The sequence below is a fragment of the Plecotus auritus genome, assembly GCF_963455305.1.
Source record: "Plecotus auritus genome assembly, chromosome: 4".
Lineage (NCBI taxonomy): Eukaryota > Metazoa > Chordata > Mammalia > Chiroptera > Vespertilionidae > Plecotus > Plecotus auritus.
In genome coordinates this window covers 30,682,246-30,702,957 of record NC_137775.1, presented here as the reverse complement: position 1 = coordinate 30,702,957, position 20,712 = coordinate 30,682,246, and the positions used below count along the sequence as shown (strand labels likewise).

At 38.4% G+C, this 20,712-nt stretch overlaps 1 protein-coding gene across 2 annotated transcripts in view; it reads right to left on the bottom strand.

Moving 5' to 3' along the window:
• Nucleotides 1–20,712, bottom strand: part of AIG1 (androgen induced 1) — a 208,852-nt gene that overhangs the window by 122,977 nt on the left and 65,163 nt on the right. The window contains exon 3 of one of the 2 annotated variants that reach the window (XM_080664495.1): nt 11,788–11,889. The exons of the other annotated variant lie outside the window; for it this stretch is intronic. Coding sequence (XP_080520621.1) covers nt 11,788–11,889 — 102 coding nt within the window. The remainder of the gene's footprint in view (nt 1–11,787; nt 11,890–20,712) is intronic. 2 annotated transcript variants of the gene reach the window in all.

Below are 20,712 nucleotides of genomic sequence, written 5' to 3'. Positions count from 1 at the left end.
TATGCAAATTAACCCAACAAAGCTGGTGGGTTAATTTGCATACACAGGCGCCAAGCGGCCGGTGGCGGGGTGGGATGCTTGCGTCATTGCCATGGTGACAACGCAGGCGTTCCACACTGCCCCAGCCACTCTGGGGCCTCTGGGCAGCATGGGAAGGTGGAAAGGCAGCTCCGGCCAGAGCGAAGGCGGTGCCGGCAGCCAGGGGAAGGAAGGCTCATTCTTGCACAAATCTTTGTGCATCGGGCCTCTAGTGGATGTATAGGATTATTAGATATATTATCAGGTCACAAAAATTAATGCATTTGATAAGGATGAAAGGGGTTTTATTAAGGGGAAACATTCCCACCAATTGGCTAATCCTTGCATCTGGTTTAAAGCACATCTTCATTGGATCAAGTGCAAGCTCATTCTCTGGGTATGGTAAAACAATAGGAAATAATCATTCTTGCTTAGATGAAAAGAAAAATAATCTACAATGCCAGGAATATTTATTAGTGTCCTAAGGATATATGTTTGGTGAAATATAATGACAATTCATGTTTAAAGACTTCTTTTTAACTAGATGTTAATGAAGTTCCATGGAGACGGGTCCTCAGCATTCTGCTCCCAACTTGTCCACTGACAAGCCATGTGAACTTGGACAAATTACTATGCTGGACATTTGGAGGCCAATAGATGTAGTTCTGCTATTCAAAAGGGAAGACTGATCCTGAAAATTATAAGCCAATGAGCTTGACAAGAATGCTATAAGGTTCTAGAATAGGCCACTGAAGGACTAGGGTATAGAATTTAGAAAATTAAACAGTAACTATAGGTACCAGCCTAAGTTCACTTAGAGAAAATATAATCTTATTTCCTTTTTCAGAAAGTGTCACAGCTAAGTGTTTCGGCCTGAGAGATTAAGGAAATATGATAGAAATTTATTCACTTCATTATTTATTCATTCACTCTTTCAAAAAAACATTTTCTGAGACCTGCTATGTGCCAGGTGCATTGAGTCAGATGATGGGAATATGATGAGGAGAACAAACTCTTGCCCTCAAAGAATACCTATTCCAGAGAAATGTGCCAACAAACTGCAAGTACAGTGCAAGGATACTATAGCAGAGGTTCATATTGGGTAAAGAGGCTCATAAACAAGAGACAGTTCTATAATGTAAGGAGAGGACTGATGCATGAGTGGACTCAGAGAATAGCGTTTTGACAGGGAAATGAGGGGTGGGTGGACACTTGGTCCTGGAATGTCCTGAAGGGCAGCTTGGAGGGGCCTTGGCAGGTCTGGCTGGAGTTCTGTTTTAGCCACAGGTTAGCAGAGGGGGATCCTGGAGACATCCTGGCACAGCCTCACCTTTAGAAGAGGTATAAATGGGCTCAGGGAAGTTAGCCAGTATCCTTAAGGGGCCATGCAGTTTGGAGACAGAGTCGGTAGCTTAGATTCAGAATCAAATAGAAAATAAATTGGGTTAGACATATTCTAGTGGATTGCTTTCCTTGCTTCTCTTTAGCTAACCATTTTCCTACATAACTTAAAAGAAGCATGCAGATAAGAGGAGGATGCAGGAGACCATCAACCCACTCTTGTTATTGCCATGATCCGGAGCCAATGTAAGGATTTGGAACAATAATTTTGGACTCAGAAGTTTCTTTTCCCACTTTAGCTAAGCATGACTGACACAATGCCCCCTCAGGACCTCTAGATATATAGAATCCAGCCAACTTGGGGAAAGCAACACCTCTCCTTCACAGGTAAGTTTTGTCCCTAGGGCACCATTCACTTGTTGCCAACTCCTAGCCCCTGCCCTTTTTCCTTACAAGATCCCTTATCACAGAACCGTCTCTCAACTATGCATACTTAATTATTGTCCTGTTTCTCCATCCTGAAAAATGGAAATTGTTTTTATTTTCATTACTGCCGCCCACCCGGCCCTTCTGCCACCACATATATCATCTTTATCTAAATACTTGTTTTGACCTTCAGACTCAACACTTCTCTCAAACATGGCTACAATGTGGTTAAAATTTACTGCTCTGAAAAATCAATTGTTTTGTTACTGACTTTACCCAGAGTGTAACCGTCAAAGTTTCTTCAACTCAATGGCACAAACTTTGGCACCTCAAGTCAAAAGAAATAAAATGTGATTTTATTAAATCCCAATAAATCCATTCAGTTTTCCTCAAGTTCCTAGTACTGTGCCTTCCCCAGAGCTGATCCTCTATTCACTTTGAGTTTAACAAGATGGAATTTGCTAGATATACATATAAGGGTCTTACATTTTGTGTATAAAAATGAAAATAATAACAACTTTAAGTTTTAGCTTAACCATGCAATCATCAGGTAAGAATCATGTGGAAGTTTTAATGTAGAGTATCATAGAACTACCAAAAATGTTAAAGCTTGGACAATATTAATAAGCAAGGACAATGGCTAAATCACTTTGCTGTGCACCTGTCAAATCATATGAAATTGTAAAAATGAATCTAGACAAGCCAGGTCAGATGAGCATGATGGTGAATGGTCTGTATACCATTTCTTCAATAAATATCTGCTGACTATGCACTAAATGCCAGACATTATGCTAGTTTCTGGAGAAAAAGATGAAGAAAACCCACAAACAGCTGCGGCCCTTTATGGCCACATAGGCCATTGGAAGAATAAACATGTAAATAAATAGTAACCAAACAATGTGATAAGAGAAATCATAGGTGTATGAACAAGGTGTTCTGGGTGCACTGAGAAGGCACTCAGATGCCTAGAAGACTGAGGATGACTTCATTCATAGCTGATGTCTAAGAAAGGAATGTAGCAAGAAATCATCAGAACTTCGAATTTCCTAGAAAGGTAACTGAGGCAGCAATGTGGAGAAAGATGTGGTGAGGAGATAGACATTGAGGGGACAGAGAGATGTGAGATAAGCCTGTTGCCAGTTGAGAGATAATGACACCTACAACAAAAGAAGGGATGGTGGAGGTGAGGAGGCTTAGGCAGATGTTGGAGCTACTATGGAGCTACATCTGATAGGAATTGTTAACTGTGGGGGATGTGGTAGAAAGAGGAGCTTGTGCATCCTGCCATTATTAAGATGGCAATATGAGATGAGCAATGAGATTTAGAGGAGGTGTTAATGTAATGAGTTTGTTTCAATATATTCATCTCAAGGTTGTGTCCAATGCAGAGTGTGATGCTCCTTGGGAAGGTGAACCAGGAAGTACAGATTCAGGAATGACCCATGTATGGCAGAGAGTGAAGTCATGAGGGAGAGTTCTCTTGGAAGAGAACATGAGAACAAAAAGGACTGGAGTTTGAATCCTGCAGCATAGATGAAGGGACTGGGCAGATTGAAACTTGAACAGAAGACTCAGTTCCTTGCAACAGTCTTTCTTATAGCTGAAGGCTCATGGTTGTGGCCCACTGCGGAAGCTCCATCACTGGAGATGTTCAAGCAGGAAATGAAAGGGAATTTTCCAGGATGTTGTTCAGGTGATTAAAGTGTCACATGGCATATGGATAAGATGATCTTTAGAATCTTTTCCCAAGTTTAAGATTCTGGAATTCTGTGCTTCCATGATAGAAAATGCAGCTTTTTTCCATTTCACTTTCCTTGGCAGCTATCACTGATGCTTGCTGAGGTTGAAGCTTCAATTTAAAGGGAACTGGAAAGGATAAAGGAATAGACTTCTGCCAAGGAGTTGGGTCTGTGGCTAATGAATGATCTGTCTGTGGTAGCGAAGAAGGAAGCCAGTTCCTAAGACAATACCTTCCTCCCTGCCCCACCCCCTCCCCTGACTAAGGGCAAATGAATGAGAAACATATGAATTAAGTTTACTTTGAAATATCGATGGATTTAAGGATTAGGGGTAAAAGACTTGAGTAAACCACACTTTGGGTTTTGCTGACCCAAAAACATCTGAATATGACTTACAGACCTTTTGATGAACTCACACTACTGCTGGGCCTGCTCATCTATTAAATGTAGCAAGAAAAAAGGCAGAGTATAAACCAAATATTATTAGCCTTGAATTCCACCCTTGCATAAAAAAGTAGTTCTACAAAGGAATTTGTGATGGCAGGAAATTTCTTTAAAAAGCCACTGACTCTTACCCTAGAGAAAAAATAACTAATACCCAGATGAAATAATCAATATATGGAAGAGCTTTTCAATAAATTTTATTCAGGCTATTATATAACTGGCCTGTAGCTCTTAGGTGTTTCAGGCACCCGTGATGTATTCTTTTATTCATCAATTCAGCCCTTCTCAAGCAGTAATAATAACATGACATGTACCAAACAATAAGACCTTCTGAGAGGCGGGAAGCAAACCATGTATGCAGGATTTTGCTGCAGTGCAGCTGAGATTAAAGAGAGAAGTAAAATACAAGTAAGGAAAGAAGTGAATGGTTTGGATTGCATTTTCTGTCAATTATTAGGAAAAGAAAAGATAAAGAGTGGAGGAAAAGAGAACAAGAGAAAGCATGGACGTGGGATATTGTAACAAATATTCATTAATTGCCCATTATGTGGAGACACTGTTCTAAGTGCTTGGGATAACTCAGTAACTAAACCAAAGATCTTTGCCCTTATGGAAATTATATTCTAGCAGAGGAAGACGGACAATAAGGCACAAATATAACATATAAGTAAAATCATGTAATATGTCAAGGATGATAGGTGCCATGAGAGGGATAAAGAGCAGGATAAGGAACTCTGGGGGGCATTGGCGGTTGTAGTGCTTAATGGGCTGAGAAGGTGATTTTGAGCAAAGACTTCAAGGAGGTGAAGGAGTAAGCCAAGCAGATTTCCGGGGGACAGCAGTCCAAGGCAGGAGGGTACTTGATATGTCTAAGGAACAGTAAGGAGGCCAGCTCAATCAACCAACATCTATTTATATATATAAAAGCCCAAGAGACCTTTCGACCATTTGACCAGTTGCTATGATGCACACTGACCACCAGGGAGCAGATGCTCAACGCAGGAGCTGCCCTTCCTGGTGGTTAGTGCACTTCCACAGCGGGAGCACCACTCAGCTGACCAACAGGCGCCAGACACCAGGCTCACAGCTGGCGAGCGCAGCTGCAGGGGCGCAAGCCTCTCTCCTGGATACTCCCCCTGCGTGCCCCTCCCCTATCCGGACCAGGACTGGGAGCGGGACTACATTGGGACTGACTGGGTGCGAGCCCGAAGCTGCTTCTCAGTCATGGGCATGCCAGTATCACCCTAGGACAGGCGCGTGGAGACCGCAGCGGAGCGTCAGCAAGTCTACCGAGCGGCAGTGGCAGGCACAGCAGGGCCGGGATGAGTGGGAGCATTGTGGCGCCTGGCCTGGGCTCCTCCCAGGCCGCCTGCCGCTTCGCTTCATGCACTACTGCATCCTTCGGGGGATGTTGGACTGCCAGTTTCGGCCTGATCCCTGCAGTCCATGGTGAGGGACCCCACAGGTGCACGAATCCGTGCACTGCCGTGCACTGGGCCTCTGGTTGATTCATAAAATAGTTACTGATATGCCAAGCACTGTACCAAGCACTGCAGGGAAAAAAAGTTAATCCCCAAATTTCAAAGAGCCATGGAGGAGATATGGCATGAAAACTGTTTGACTTGGCCATTGTGCCTTCTTTAACCTAGGACATTTTAAACTTTCCTTCCCCCAATCTTCTTCCCATCTCCTGACTTGATATCCCACCTTTCTGGAGCCATCTCTCTTCTCACCCATGGCATTACCCCATTTTCTTTTCTCCTCTCTTTTCCCCTTCCCCATCTTAGCCTCTCTCTAGGTCCTATTTCTCTCACCAATTCTCTGGATTTCTCTTGCATCTTTCAGGAGTTTTTCTTTATCTCTTATTTCCTGTATTTAAAAACAATATGTCTAGGTGTAGATTTTTTGGTATTTATCTGACTTGGTGTTTCCTGAGCTTCCTGACTTTGTGGTTTGGTGTCTGACAATTTGGGGGAAATTCTCAGTCTTATTTTTTTGGTTCCTTCCTCTTTCTTCTCCTCCTGGTAATCTCATCATACATGTATTATACTTTTTTTTTTTGGTAGTTGGCCCACAGTCCTTGCATATTCTGATCTTTTTTTTCAGTGTTTGTTCTCTTTACTTTTCAGTTTTCCAAGGACTCTATTGATACATCTGCTAGCACAGCAAATTAGGCTGTGGTTAGCTTCACCTGAGGGCAGACCTTGTTAAAAACAGGATGATCCAGTGTATTTAAAAAGACTGCTTTTCCCCCAGACAGTGCTGGAAGCAGGAGATTTTTCTCAGATATTTACTGTGGGGACCCAGTCGAGCTCCTGGGGGTAAATCTTACAATATCTGGGGACCCCCTAAGACTGGGTTCCCCTGGAATTTTTTAAATCTCACTCATGAATCTCTGCTCCAGTACGTTATTATTCTTTATATATGTCTGTCTGACTCCCCAATCTTGGAGTTTTCCCTGTGTCCTCCCCCTCTTAAGGATACAAGAAGAGATGATTTTTTAGTCTCTTCAGCTTTTGACTTGTTAGGATGGAGATGCAACTTCTAAGCATTTTATGTGTGAACCTGGAAAACTCTCTTGGTCTCTCGACCTCATAAACTGTTCAAAGTTTTCTCAAACATCAGTTTAAAAAATACATTTCCCCCAATGTACAATATTTTTGTTAGGAATAAATAAACAGTAAAAATGGCAACAGTTAAAATGAAATACTTTAAAGCCGATTACTGATTTTAATAGAATAATCAAAACTTCATGTCAAAATTTAGATCAGCAAAATCTGACAGTAGAATTGGTCTTGGTAGAACTAATGATCACAAGTAAAAATTTGCAATGGAAGAAGCTATGATCAGTAAAATTAAATATGAAAAAAAACCACACCTTACACCTGAGAACAGTATGCATCATTGCTGAAAGTGTCTGCCTCACTGTGAACATTACTTTCCTTTATGCTGGGTCTTGGGGTCCTATTTGTTTTCTTTGGAGGTCCACTGGGAGTCTTAGAGAGAGGTTCCCAAGAAATTTCTGACCTCTGTTCCAGTCTGAACTTTTATTTTTAAAAATCTCCAGATATCTTCTAGCTACTTTAGAATATATTGGGAAAACTGAGAAAGGTCAGTTTTTTCATTCGGAATGTTTACAATGGTCTTCTCTCAACCAACAGCTTCTTTTGTAAAATATCAGAGTGGTACAGGCTCTATGGTACTGAAATGCATAATTTGCCTATCCCTGAACTGGAAATTTACCAAAAGAATAATGTCAAAGCCGAGTTCCTGCAAAACCAATGATCATACAAGCAGCATTTAATGCCTTTTCTTCTGGGAAAGACAGATGTACAAAAACTTTAGTAATTACCAAATGTCAAAATAATACTGAACAGAATAAATAGTTGCCTAAATTAAGGTTCTCTTGAGGATCAGTTACATATAAGAAGAACAACTGACAAATCAAGCATGAAGAGAGGTGGGGTGCATTTTTTTTCTCTCCTTATAAAGTATATGGGGAATGAACAACTCCTGCTGTGATTGTAAGAATATCTAGGTCATGTCTGCTGAAAGATCTGTGGTAATAATAATAATATCCTAACCTTCCACAGTGCTTGGCAATCTCAAAGCACTTCATAAACATTAATTAGGTCTTCAGTAAGCAGAGACACTGTCTCATGGTTGTTTTTTTCCTGTTACAGCATTAGTGAGAGTCTGCAATCATACTGGAGTTTAAATATTTATTTATTGCTTTTAATGTATATTTACTCCATGGGCAATGCTGTAAAACTCTAATCAGCAGAAGAGAAAGGTTCAGGGTTCTATTTTTGCAACAAGCCAGAACAAAAATTACTGCTTCTCCTTGTCAGAGTGAATGCAACCTGTTGGGAACTACTCTGTTTTCCTACTTACCTTCCTCTACTTCACACGTGCCATTTCTATCCTCTAAAACTGCAAGTGTTTTTGTCATCCTGTAACCACCCAAAGCATAGCAGGGTGCTTTGCATAGCATAGGTATTCAATAAATACCTGAGGTGGGGGTAGTGCAGACCCTCCCCCACAGCCCCACATTGCAGAATCTTCACACAACTGTCCGAGACCATTCTCATTACAATTTAGAAACTGATTCATTTGCTGATATCATCTCTGTTTTTCTTTTGTCTGGTCATCAGTGGACTGAGGATAGAAAGGTGGTAGAAGAATATAAATGTAAACCTGACATTCTTCCAAGTTTCAAAAGCAAATGCACAAACATCTTTATCGTCACCACTAAGTGAATGCCTTATGGACATCATGTTTTTTTTGAATTGCTGGGAATACAAAGATAATTAGGGCTTCCAGGATAGATGGTTTTTTTTATTTTGGATACTGAACTGACTCCATTTAAATTTGCCATATTTATATGTTTATATTTTAATTGTAATAAGTTAAAATTCTTTTTTTTTGGTGCTATTTTCATGGAGTCTGGAGATAATTTAGTGGTTACACACCAAGGGTGTAATAGTTTTCTAACTCATCTATTTACCCATTTCCTCTTCTCTTCTGCAAATTTAGGATTACTCGCTGAGAAAAAAGAGGCAGAGAGTGGGAAGGAAGTGATAGAATATTTGCCTTTCGTTATAATCATGTCTAACTTCTGGCAACTTTAGTGCATATCAATCAAAATGAAACCCCTGTGAATTTCAGATTCTGTGAGTTTCCCCTTATGTTCGTTTCTGGCTAAACTTGTGCTGGGAAGTTTAAATGCTGTAAATTTCAGACTGACTTAATAATGTCTTCTGAAATGGTGACATGATGGGCTTATAAACTGCATCTGAGTTCTGTGGTTCAGGGCTCCAAATCCCTGGAAATTATGTTGAGCCTCTGCAAACAATGAATGTGACCTATACATAATAAGTACAGGCTGCATTCTCTCTAGGAATTCCTGTAGTTATAAAAATATAAATAGGCAACAGCAAATAGGCCTCGTGGGCCATAAACCATTTGCAGAAATATCTAGAAGTTACAAATTAAGCTAGTAAAGTGTTAAAAAGTATGTTTTATAATCCTACCTTGTTAGATATATTTTCATACAACAAAATAGGAAATATGTGATTAGATGAGTAATAAAATAAAGGCAAACCAAAATAAATGACAAATATGAATATAAAATATTTAATATAAGTATAAATGTTTTAAAATTTTATTTTCTTGTCTTCATTTGAATAAATTCATGAAATTTGTTGTTATAATGGAAATTTTCACAAAATTTGAGCTCTACTGATAGTATTACTCTAAGCTAAATCTAACATTAATTAAACATGAAATGTAATTATAATCAAAGTGTACACAATTTAAATGTTTTCATCAAAATATGAAATTAAAAATAAATATAAATTTTTAATTGAATTATTTTTCTATTTTTAAATTAAATATTCAAAATGTCTATTAAAATTAAAAGCAAGTACAAATTATAATTACTTATTAAACTTTTAAATAAAATTTTAAAAAGCTAAAAACGTTTACTTAATTTTTTGAAATTTCATAAATCTTATTACACACTTTATAAAAATGTAATTATTCATGATTCTAGTATTTAATGTTCATATTTTAATTGTCAATTTAAAATAGCATCATGTTTTAGCCATATTGTATTTAAATTTTCATATATACAAATTTAGAGTAATGTAAATTATTTAATATTACAAAATATTCCTCAGCTACCATATGCAACTTGGTTGTTTGTATCTCTAGAACCATAAATTGAAACATGAAAAAAATCAAAGAAGGGGTCATTTTTCTCTACTAAGACACAAAATTCATTGTAAAAGAGTCTATTGAGCTCATATTATCTGAGGATTTGATATGTTAATAAATTTATCTCATCCTTTTCCTAAATATTTCTGGCACTGAAATCCTCCTTGCATTTCCATGTAGTGTTTGCCTCCATGAGTGAGAATTGCCTCATCCAAGTGAATCAAGGGAAAATGAAGAGACTCAAATTGAAGTTCTAATGGCTGCCTACATGCTCAATGAAACATTAAATAGTGCCAAGATCTGCAAAGGTGGTGATTCATTCTATGGCCCAAAAGGTAATATTGTTCAATTGAGGGATCCAAATAGTCAAGGACTATACTTCTAAGCACATGATACACCAATAGTTCTCAGCTAAGGCCCTTCATTATCAGAAACTTTCTGAGCTTAAGTGTCTTCATCTGTAAAAGGATAATACTTCCTCATTCACAGTACCCGTGTGAAAATTAAATGATATAACCACTATAGAATGCCTGGCACAGTGTGAAAATTAAATGATATAACCACTATAGAATGCCTGGCACACAGTAAGTTCTCAAAAATAATAGCTATTAGTATTGACTGGCACGGAATTATGGAAACTGGCAATACTGAATTCATTCATCAATCTAACAAATATGTATTGATCCTACAATAAGCCAGGAGCTGGACAGAGTGCTTGGGATTTGACGGCTGCTGTTTTGCCCTGGGAGTGTAGCATTTTTGTGGGGGAAACAGAAGTGTGAAGTAGAGATATGAAGGTGCTGTGCAAGCACCAATGACAAAAGAGCTAACTTGATTTGAGAGAGTGAGGCAAGACTTCTTAGGCATATTATCTAAGCTAGCAGGATGAGCAGTAGTTTCCCAGCAAAGAATGGGAAGAGCATATGGGGCAGAGGATTGCAAAGACATGGAGTCATGAAAGAGCTTTCACAATCAAGAAAAGTAGGAAGTTAGGTAAAGAGGGGCAGAGTAACCAAGTCAGGTCCCTTAAATGGCTAAAGTGAAGCAGTAAGACCTAGCTGATTTCTTGGGAATTAGACTAGAGGTGCCATGTTAATCCTTCAACAGTGTGGCTCTATTGGTCTCAAATAAACTTCTAGTTTTGTGAGATGTGCCACCGTTGACAAAGAGGCTTACAAAGGGATTGATCAAAGCCATTCTGCATAATAATATTTATTTGTTAGTATACACCACTTTTCTTAAAACATACCAAAATTGGGGCAGGGAACAAACTATTATTTTGGACTTAAGACACTATATCTAGCTCTTCGCTACCCTATAATTTCTGTGATGGGTTGCCCTTTTCTCCAGAAGCACCCAGTGATAGTCTAAAAATTGCTGTAACCAAAAAATGCAGGCTTCTTAGTTACTACCAAAATTGTGCTCAATTCCAAAGCAAAAAAGGAATGTTTCTTTGAAGACAATATCTCTTCAAATATTGTAAAGTAATGTGCTAACCATCCAAACTATTTGATTTGAACTTGTGAAGGTAACACAATGGCTTAAGCATCAGAAAGAATCAGACCGAGGAGAAGGAAAAGACCTAGCAGCCATAGGCAAATACCCTGGGATGGGCAGAACCTGACAAGGCAGCCACTCCTAAGGTCACCTCCAATGCCCATGTCCCAGGAAACAGAATAGCCCTGTTGCTCCTCTGCGAGAAATTCTCCAGTACAATATGCAGTTACTTCCAGAACAATCCCACTGATGTGAGTGGAGGAGGAGCAGAGTGTCAGTAGTTGTGCAGGTGAGAATTGATTCTCAGGCTCCAAGAGTGGACCAGCCTTTCAATGGTGCAAATTCATCCCAGATTAAGCTAGTTGTATTATCTAACACCAAGGGTGCCTCTTATAAACGGTGGATTCATGTACTGCATAGTTTTAGTAGTGACTCAATTTCATGGGAAGACATTATTTTATTTACACTCAGTATTCTTCTTTAGTTATAATTGCATTATAGCGTCCAACATTTCAAAGCTATTTAGAGAGTCTATGGAAAGCCTAAGTTAGCACTTAATAGATTAAAAAAAAATAAAAGTTATCATTTGTTTTAGTTGACTCACCATTCCGTGGTTCAGCCACCCTGGGATAAAATTATCAAGCAACTTCGGGTAAATCATCTCTCTGTCATAGGCATAAATGATCCAGAACACCACTACAACAAACTGGAAGGGAAAAGAAATCCTTTATTTCAAATTCACTAATTATCCACAACATACAATTTGTTAATTAACTATTGTTCAAAGAACCCAACAGTATTTGTAATCTATAATGAAAGACAAATCAGTAAACCAGCTAATGACCAGAAAGACAGTTCTAACTTCACGCCATTAGTGGTAATCGTTGGAGGCCCTCCTCTTTCCCTGATCTCTCAATTGTGTTTTTTCAGGCAGAGGGATCTCTCTGAGGGGGAGAGAAATGGTCTGTCTGTTGTCTGCAATAGCTCCCTCCCAGGGCTAATTGGGTTGGTTTGATTCCTCTCAAGAGGGTTTAAAAGTTCACTGGTGGTTTTGGATCCCATTCCCCACTGTACAGAGTTAGCACACATTCAAGAATCTGTAGTGTATGTCCCTTTTCCTTGAACTCATCATGTGGTTTAAATTAATCTTCGCATTCTCAAGTTTCTATTTCACCACTAACTACATTAGAATCGCTGCTATAAAATGTCCCAAAGTCACACTGCGAACAAATGTATTAATTTATTTACCCTAAACAGGGGCTTTGGCTGCTCCGAGAAGTAGAGCATATGGAGGGCAAAGGAAGATTCCTAATTCTCTTGTAAGTTCATCTGGGTCCCAGAAGTGGATTTTGACCCATCAGCAACATAATCATCAAAAGAGAGTAGAGTACTCAATTTATTATCATTTTTTCTTCAAACTAATGATGGGAGAATAAGTTCAGATACAATAAAGAAAAGAATGGCCCAAGGTCTTAACCTTCAGCATAGAATTTAAAAGAAAAAGTGGATGCTTTTGTACATAGTCAATAAATGTAGCTTCTGATCCCAGAGGGAGGATCGATCAAAGTCTCTGTAGAGTTATGTCTCAACCAATAAATACTAGAGAATGATTAAATGCATCATGAATATTCAACAGAAACAATTTACATCTCATTTCTTATGTCATCCATGTCCCCACATTTTATTAATAAAAATAATAAATATTTTAATGCCAATTTTTATAAAACCCCTGGTGGTTATAGCTCAAGGCTAGTAATCAGATGGGTTCCAAATTTCTATTCCAAGTATCCCAATTACTACGTGGATTATCTTGCCTGAAAAATAATCACCCTTAAAACCTAGGATATTATGAACATTTATTCTTTCATAAAACATACTGAATGATAACTACAATATACAAATGTAGATTATACACATAATTTTAATATGAGTGGGGTCCCAGTTATTTACCTGCTTTTGGGTGAACTATTTTCACTCAGTTGATAAGTGTACAAGATGAAAAAAGGAAAAAAAATCTTTTCTTCTCATTAGGGTCGTTACAAGTATAATACATAATTTTTTAATTATCCATAATTTTAGTTTATTCATTCCACTACAGACTTCAAATATAGTAGCTATCAGTGTCACCTGCCTGCAGACCTACAAGCTACAGCCTTGCTAACAAAGTGGGTTCCATGGATCAGCAGCACCTGAGAGCTTGTTAGATGTGCAGGATACCACCTCCCATCCTGATGTGTTTTGATCCTGTATTTCAATAAGAGCCCGTGGTCATTCATATGCACATAGGAGTTTGAAATGTCCTGCTTTGGAAGGCCCTGCTCTAGCCACCTTGAGCCTCCTTCCCTACCATGGAGTGAGGCAATCCCAGGGCTGAATGGCTTGTCTAGCTAGAACCTGCACCCCTCCTCTTCTAGAATACATCCCAGGAAACCATGACCCTGGAATTCCCAGAGACACAAGTGGGCCTCAGTCCTAAGTCTGATCACAGGGGTTGATTGTGAAATACATCCCCTGACCTGAGAGATGGTTAAGAGGCATTTGTTTCTGTAGGGTGAGAACGAAAGTTTTACATTGGTATCCACACAGGCATGACGCCATTTCAATCCTAGATGGAGCCACAGGTGGAAATCCTCTTATCTTTGCCATATAATGTAACCTAATCATGAAAGTGAAATCCCATCATATTCACAGGCCCCTCCCACACTCAAGGAGAAGGAATTATACTGGCCTCTCAGCAGGAATAGGAGGGGCAGTGGAATCTTGGGGTCATTTTAGGATTCTGCTTAACACATGTTCTCTCTCTGTTCTTTCCAAAATTGCTTTGGCTATTTTAAGTCCTTTGCATTTCCTATTAAGTTTTAGAATCTCAGCGTAGTAATTTCTATAAAAATACCCTGCTAGAGTTCTGATTATCACTATTGAATCAATATATTCAGCTTGGGAAGAAATGACATCTTAACAATATTAAGTCTTTAGCCCATGAACATAATTTATATCTCCATTTATTTAGATCTTTAATTTCTCAATGTTTGTAGTCTTCAGTATATATAGATCTTGCACATATTTTGTTAAATCTATCACTAAGCATTTGATTTTTTTATGCTATTTTAGATAGTATTAAATTTCTTTTATATTCTTTGTTGACAGTATATAGGAATACAAGTGATTTTTGTATGTTGACATTTGTTCAATTCACTTAGCAGTTTGAGAATTTTATAAAGTGTTTTAGATTTTTATATGTGCATGATCTGCAAATAAAGACAGTTTTTCTTCTTCCTTTATAAGTTATATGCCTTTTATTGCTTTTTCTTTTCTTATTGCACAACCTATGACCTTCAGCAAAATGTTAATTAGATGTGATTAAGAGTGAGCATGCTTGCCTCCTTCCTTATCTTAGGGAAAGTGTTAGTTAAGTCTTTCAACATTTAATTTTTTTTCCTTTTTTAAAAAATTTCTTTATTGATTAAGGTGTTACATATGTGTCTTTATTCCCCATTACCTCCCCATCCTCCCCACTCAAGCCCTCACCCCCCTGTTGTCTGTGTCCATTGGTTAGGCTTATATGCATGCATATAAGTCCTTTGGTTGATCTCTCCTCCTAACCCCCACCCTCCACTACCTTCCCTCTGAGGTTTGATGGTCTGATCGATGTTTCGCTGTCTCTGGATCTGTTTTTGTTCATCAGTTTATGTTGATAATTATATCCTGTAAATGAGTGAGATCATGTGATATTTATCTTTCTTTGACTGGCTTATTTCACTTAGCATAATGCTCTCCAGTTCCATCCATGCTGTTGCAAATGGTAAGAACTCCTTCTTTTTTACCGCAGCATAGTATTCCATTGTGTAGATGTACCACAGCTTTTTAATCCAATCATCTGCTGATGGGCACTTAGGCTGTTTCCAAATCTTAGCTATGGTGAATTGTGCTGCTATGAACATAGGGGTGCATATATCCTTTCTGTTTAGTGTTTCTAGTTTCTTGGGATATATTCCTAGAAGTGGGATCACTGGGTCAAATGGGAGTTCCATTTTTAGTTTTTTGAGGAAGCTCCATACTGTTTTCCACAGTGGCTGCACCAGTCTGCATTGCCACCAGCAGTGCACGAGGGTTCCTTTTTTCCGCATCCTCGCCAGCATTTTCAACATTTAAATTTGATCTTAGCTGCGTGTTTTTCTTACATGCCTTTTATCAAGTTGAGGAATATCTCATCTATTGCTAATTTATGTCTGTAATGAATGAGTGCTGGTTTGTTTTCAGATAGCTTTGCTGTGTATTTTAAGGCAATCATGTAGTTTTTCTCCTTTATTCTGTTAATATGATAAATTAAATTGATTGATTTTTAATGTTAAACCAACTTTTAATTCTTGGTAATTATGTATTATAATTTTTAGATATAACTGGATTCAACTTGCTGATATTTTGTTAGGATTTGTTTTCCACCTTTATTGATCTACAGTTAGTTTTCTTTTCTCATGCTATCTTTTTTCTACTTTTGGTAACAGGATAATGCTGGCCTCAAAAGATAATTTGGGAAGTGTTCTCTCCTCTATTTTCTAAAGAACTTTGTGCAAGATTTCTTCCTTATCTATTTGATATGCTTTTCTAGTGGAGATATCTGGATTTGTAGGTTTTCTTGTGGGATTTAATTGTGAATTCAAGTTCTTTAATAGATATACAATTTCTAGGTTTTCTATTTTTTTCTTGAGTTACACTTTGTGGAATGTCTCCATTTCATCTAAGTTTTTGAATTTATAAAGTTGTCCTTAATATTCCACTATGGAAATCAGCAAATACTACAGAGCAGGTATTTTTTCCCTGGGAGAACTGGTTGTTAATCATTTACCGCAGATGAGAGCCACTTTCTGTTCACCATGAATGATCTTTCAGTGTGCCTACCACATGTAAAGCATTGTGGGACCAATACTTGATAGTGTAATCTAGTCAATTCCATGACCTCTAACATATGTTGAAGGAATTACATGGGTTATTAAAAGTGAAGTGACTTTCAAGAAAGTGTTAGTCACCTTTCTTAGTGTAACACTAGAAGGTCAAGAGGCACAGCTGTGTAATCAACTTTCAAATAATTCTTGAGATATAAACACAGTACAGATGGTAGCTTCTTGGCTTCCCTGCACTGATATCCTCTTGGAAGTATGGTCATCAGCAAACCCAAAATAAGTTTGAGCTTTACTACCAGGGCACAGATAGGAAACAAAAATAGGTGCTCTTGGACAGGCTATGGGATAGTGAAACCTTCCACTGTTGTGAAGAAGCTCCTTCCCTGGCCAGGGCCAATGGCCAGCTATTCCTCAGCACACACCTGCTGCTTCTCAGCTGCCAGGACCAGAATACTGTACTTGAACTGAGAGTGAAAGGAGCACTGTCACTTTCCAGTCCTTCAAGTGTCCCAGACAAAAATACCTGTGTCACAGCAAGTCATTGAGGCCTCATTTGAACCCCTGAGACTGTTCAAAATGAAACCTAAGGAAAACTGGATTCACCCTTTGTCACATTCTGTAAGGAGTCTCTCAAATGAGGGCTAATAGAAGCCGAAGCTAATCAACATTAGCCTGCTTCTGTGAAGAAGCTTTATGGACCAGTGAGGAATTCTTGGAAATTCAGTAAAACATTAGAATGCAAAGGATGCTGCAGAGAATAGTGTCACAAAGGAGGCTAAGGGAAAAGCTACTTATCTGTAGATTGGTCTGTAAAAAGGCCATTTAACATGATCTCAAACATCCACTATTGAAGGAGGGAAGGAAGGAGAAAAAAGGTAGGGAGAAATAAATGAATATATCTTTAAAGTCTATAGCTTCAACATGACATGATCCTACGGAATTACTTTCCCTTTTAAAACAAATTTACTAGTACTCAAGACTTTACCAAATACTGATTACAAGTGGGCTCTACTTTGCTTCCAAATTTCCTATTCATGCCTTCTTTCCCATCAACTCTTTCCATGATCATACTGTTGCTGAGCAGTAATATTTAGACAAGTTCCCAGTTGTGATTTCTCTTTCCAAACACACAAAGCATGAGAATAAGTTGTGTTCTGGATGCTAGCTGGCTGTTTCAGGCGGCCCCACACAGGGTGAATGTTTCATTTTATCATAGCCCCTATTTACTCACTTTCAAAATCTAGGAGATCCTGACTCAGAAAGTGGTCTCCTCTTGGCTGACTTCCCTCAGCTATTCCCTCAAATTCAGAATGAATAGTGAAGCCTAGGGCCTTCTGGTACTAGTATTGTAGTATCTTTTGTTCCAGAGCACAACTGATTTCTAGTGCTCATTCCTAGAAGTGTGACATGGGATTCCTCTACTTGCAATTATGAAGCTGTAACATTATACTCTTTATGCTGTGCATTCTGCTCAGATTATCTTAAAACCAGTATCTCCATTTAGAGAGTTTCTAAAGCACATGTTGATATTATGCCTTTTTCAACTATAATCTTTTCTGTAGAATTTATCATTTAGCCATATTTATATACATTTAGGTCATTAATTACTCTCCTGACTGAATAAGTAATGTGGGAATACAAACCCAACTCCTATAAGTGCCCATGTAATTTGGTGCTTGCCTTTCCAACCTAAGCTTCTACCATATTCACTCTTGCTCCATAAGCTCCAATTGGCAATTTGATTGTTCTTAAAACTCATTAAGCTCTTTCCTGCCTCAGGATTATAGCATTTTCTATTCTTTATGTCAGGAATGCTGTTCTCCCATTTTCACATGGCTGGATTCTCTGTTCCTTCAGGTCTTCATGGAAACCTTGCTAGTGACTCCTCTGCTCCATTATTTTCTATCATAGACCCTGATTTTTTAAAATAGGCTCTTGTTGTTGTCCAGTTGTTCACTGCCTGGCTCTTTTATAAGAAAGTGCAGTCTCAGAGAATAATAATTTGTCTTTCTTCATTGCTCTTTCCCCACTACTGGGCATAGAACATGTTTATAATAAAAAAAAGTGCTGAAAAAATGAATAAAGGTGCAATGCTGCTTCTCGTCTGTGTCAGACCCCACATCTTCCATAGGAACAAGGACTCTTTTACACCTTCAATTTTCTTCCTATTGTCCTCGAATGTATCTTTTATGTCCTCCGTACATTTTTGTCCTCCTGTCAGTGAGGAAGATATGCCCTTCTTTCTAAGGTTATTCTTCTAGCCCACCCCTTCTCAGATCTTCTATAAGTTAGCTCCTCCTTCACTTGTTTAAGTCTTCCATCATCCTACAATAATACTTCTTTGGACTTCTAGACCAAGATGGAAGACTAAAGGCTCTCTTTCCAGAAATCAACCAAGAAAAAGGATAATGAGAAACAGAAATGAAACCAATGGAAGTAAGAAGCACCCATAATCCAAACATCACTCTTTTAAAAAGTCTGCCAAGTATTGGAAAATTGAACCAGGACAGAGGAAGACTCTGATATAAGAAACAAGATACAAGGGCTCTCTGGTTGAGCAAGAAGAACAGAGAGATCATTACAGGTGGCACACTCTAAGGGACAGGAAATGACCCTTGCTGGGAACAGGTGGTCTGAGATGCATGAGAGCACTGGAGAAATGTTCTGAGCCCTGGTTGGCTTCAGGTGTCATAACTGATAATGTTAAATGTGAAAATGGGTCAGCGTGTCATCCCTTCAAGAAGCAGGATATGGATGAGTTAAGGCAAGCAAGAAAGGATCTACGGTAACCAGCATGAATGCTCAGCCTTGAGCTCACCTGTTATCATACAAAAGAGTTATGATAAAAATGAGTCAAGGAAAGAGAAATGAGTAGAGTTCAGAAAGAAGGCATTGTCCAGGGGAAGGTAGTGGTGGAGGAAAATGGTTGGGAATTCCAACTGCCCTAGCTTGGTCCCTTACCCTGTTTCCCATTTTAGCCTTTCACAAAGAGCTGGCTCAAGAAAAACAGACCAATTTAGGATGAGCAATCATAAGAAAAAGGATAGCATGGAATGTATTCATAGATACCACACACACACATACACACACAAAAGGGAGAGAGAAAGTGGAATATGGCCACTCAAAAAGGCAACTTAACAATACAAACCAGAAAAATTATGCCAGGATAAAGATAATTTATGATCAAATAATTATCTGTTAATGAATAGAGGTCAAAGTAGAAAAATTGAGACAAAGAAGTGAAGATAAAGCAAAAGAAGACAGTAAAAGTGAATGAACAGACCTTAAAAATAAATAAAATATAAAAAATAAAACTACATGAAACTGAAAGTCACCTTATAAACAATGAAAGGGAAAACTATCTTTGGTAAAGACAGCTGGGGTTTAGCTTTCTGCAGTACAGCAGACCAGATATACTGAGAAACCTTCCTGCTGAGAAACACTGGGTGCTAAATAAATCATGGCAAATATACTTTTAAATGTATTACTGAGCACACTAGAAAGGAAGGGAAATCACTAGGAGCCAACACACACACACACACACACACACACACACACACACACACACACTCTACAGAAAAAAAAAAAAAGGACAGGGAAAAAATCAGAACAGTAGCAAGGCCAGAAACTGGGGTTGCTCTGGATGTAAACACCAGTACCATTATCAGAGCACTCTGTGCATTGTGGGCAAGGAGATGGATGACTAAAGCCTTGGGTCATGCAAGTTGGTGCAGAAGGCACTGAACCTGAGGGTCCCATAGAGAGGCCATTCCTTCAGTGAAAGGATAGGTTACAGAAAGTACCTTTCATCAAGTTAAATAAATTACTTTCTATTCCTAATTGCTAAAATTTTTTTAATCAAAAAGGTTTCATTTTATTGAATTTTATTCTACATTGAGATCATCGTTTTCCTTCCTTTATCTTTGTATCATTAAAACTAAGCTATGGTAATTTAGCAAGGTCTTCAAAGCCAGAGAATACATTTTATACATATATCAAATAACTGTAGTGGGTACTAAAGTGCTTCTCCTAGATCCCCTCTTCAGGACCCATATATCCATTCCTCAATCACTGGGAATATTGGTGGTTGGCCACGATCAGCTTCATCCTTCATTGGTAATTTCCCTCAGCTTAGGGAACTGCCTTGCCTAAGGTCATACTTCTTCTTCAAGACCAGTCCAAACCCAATTATTGACTGATGCAAGGATGCAAAGACCAAACACTTTTGCCTCAACTTAAGGCAACTCTGAAGGGTCATTCCAGCTCTAGGGTTCCCAGGATGCCTCAGTTACAACTGGCAACGTGGGTCATCTTCTCTCCTTACCCAGAGCTGTCTTCCTAACAGGTGTGTCTCCCAAGAACCCTTCTTTCTGCATTGATTCTCCATTTTAGAGCCTGTTCAAGTGGCACCCAATTTAAGATAATGGCATTCATGTAAAAGCACAACAGATACTGCTAAACATGAAAACATTTGTGGTAAGTAAATTACCATAAAGAAATGTATAAAGAGTAAAAATTCTTTGCAGTATCACCCAGCAGAGATAGTCATTGTCAAAAGGACAAGTGTATCATTTAAGATATTTTTCCATTCATGTAAAATGCATTCCATACATTATTTTACAAAATTA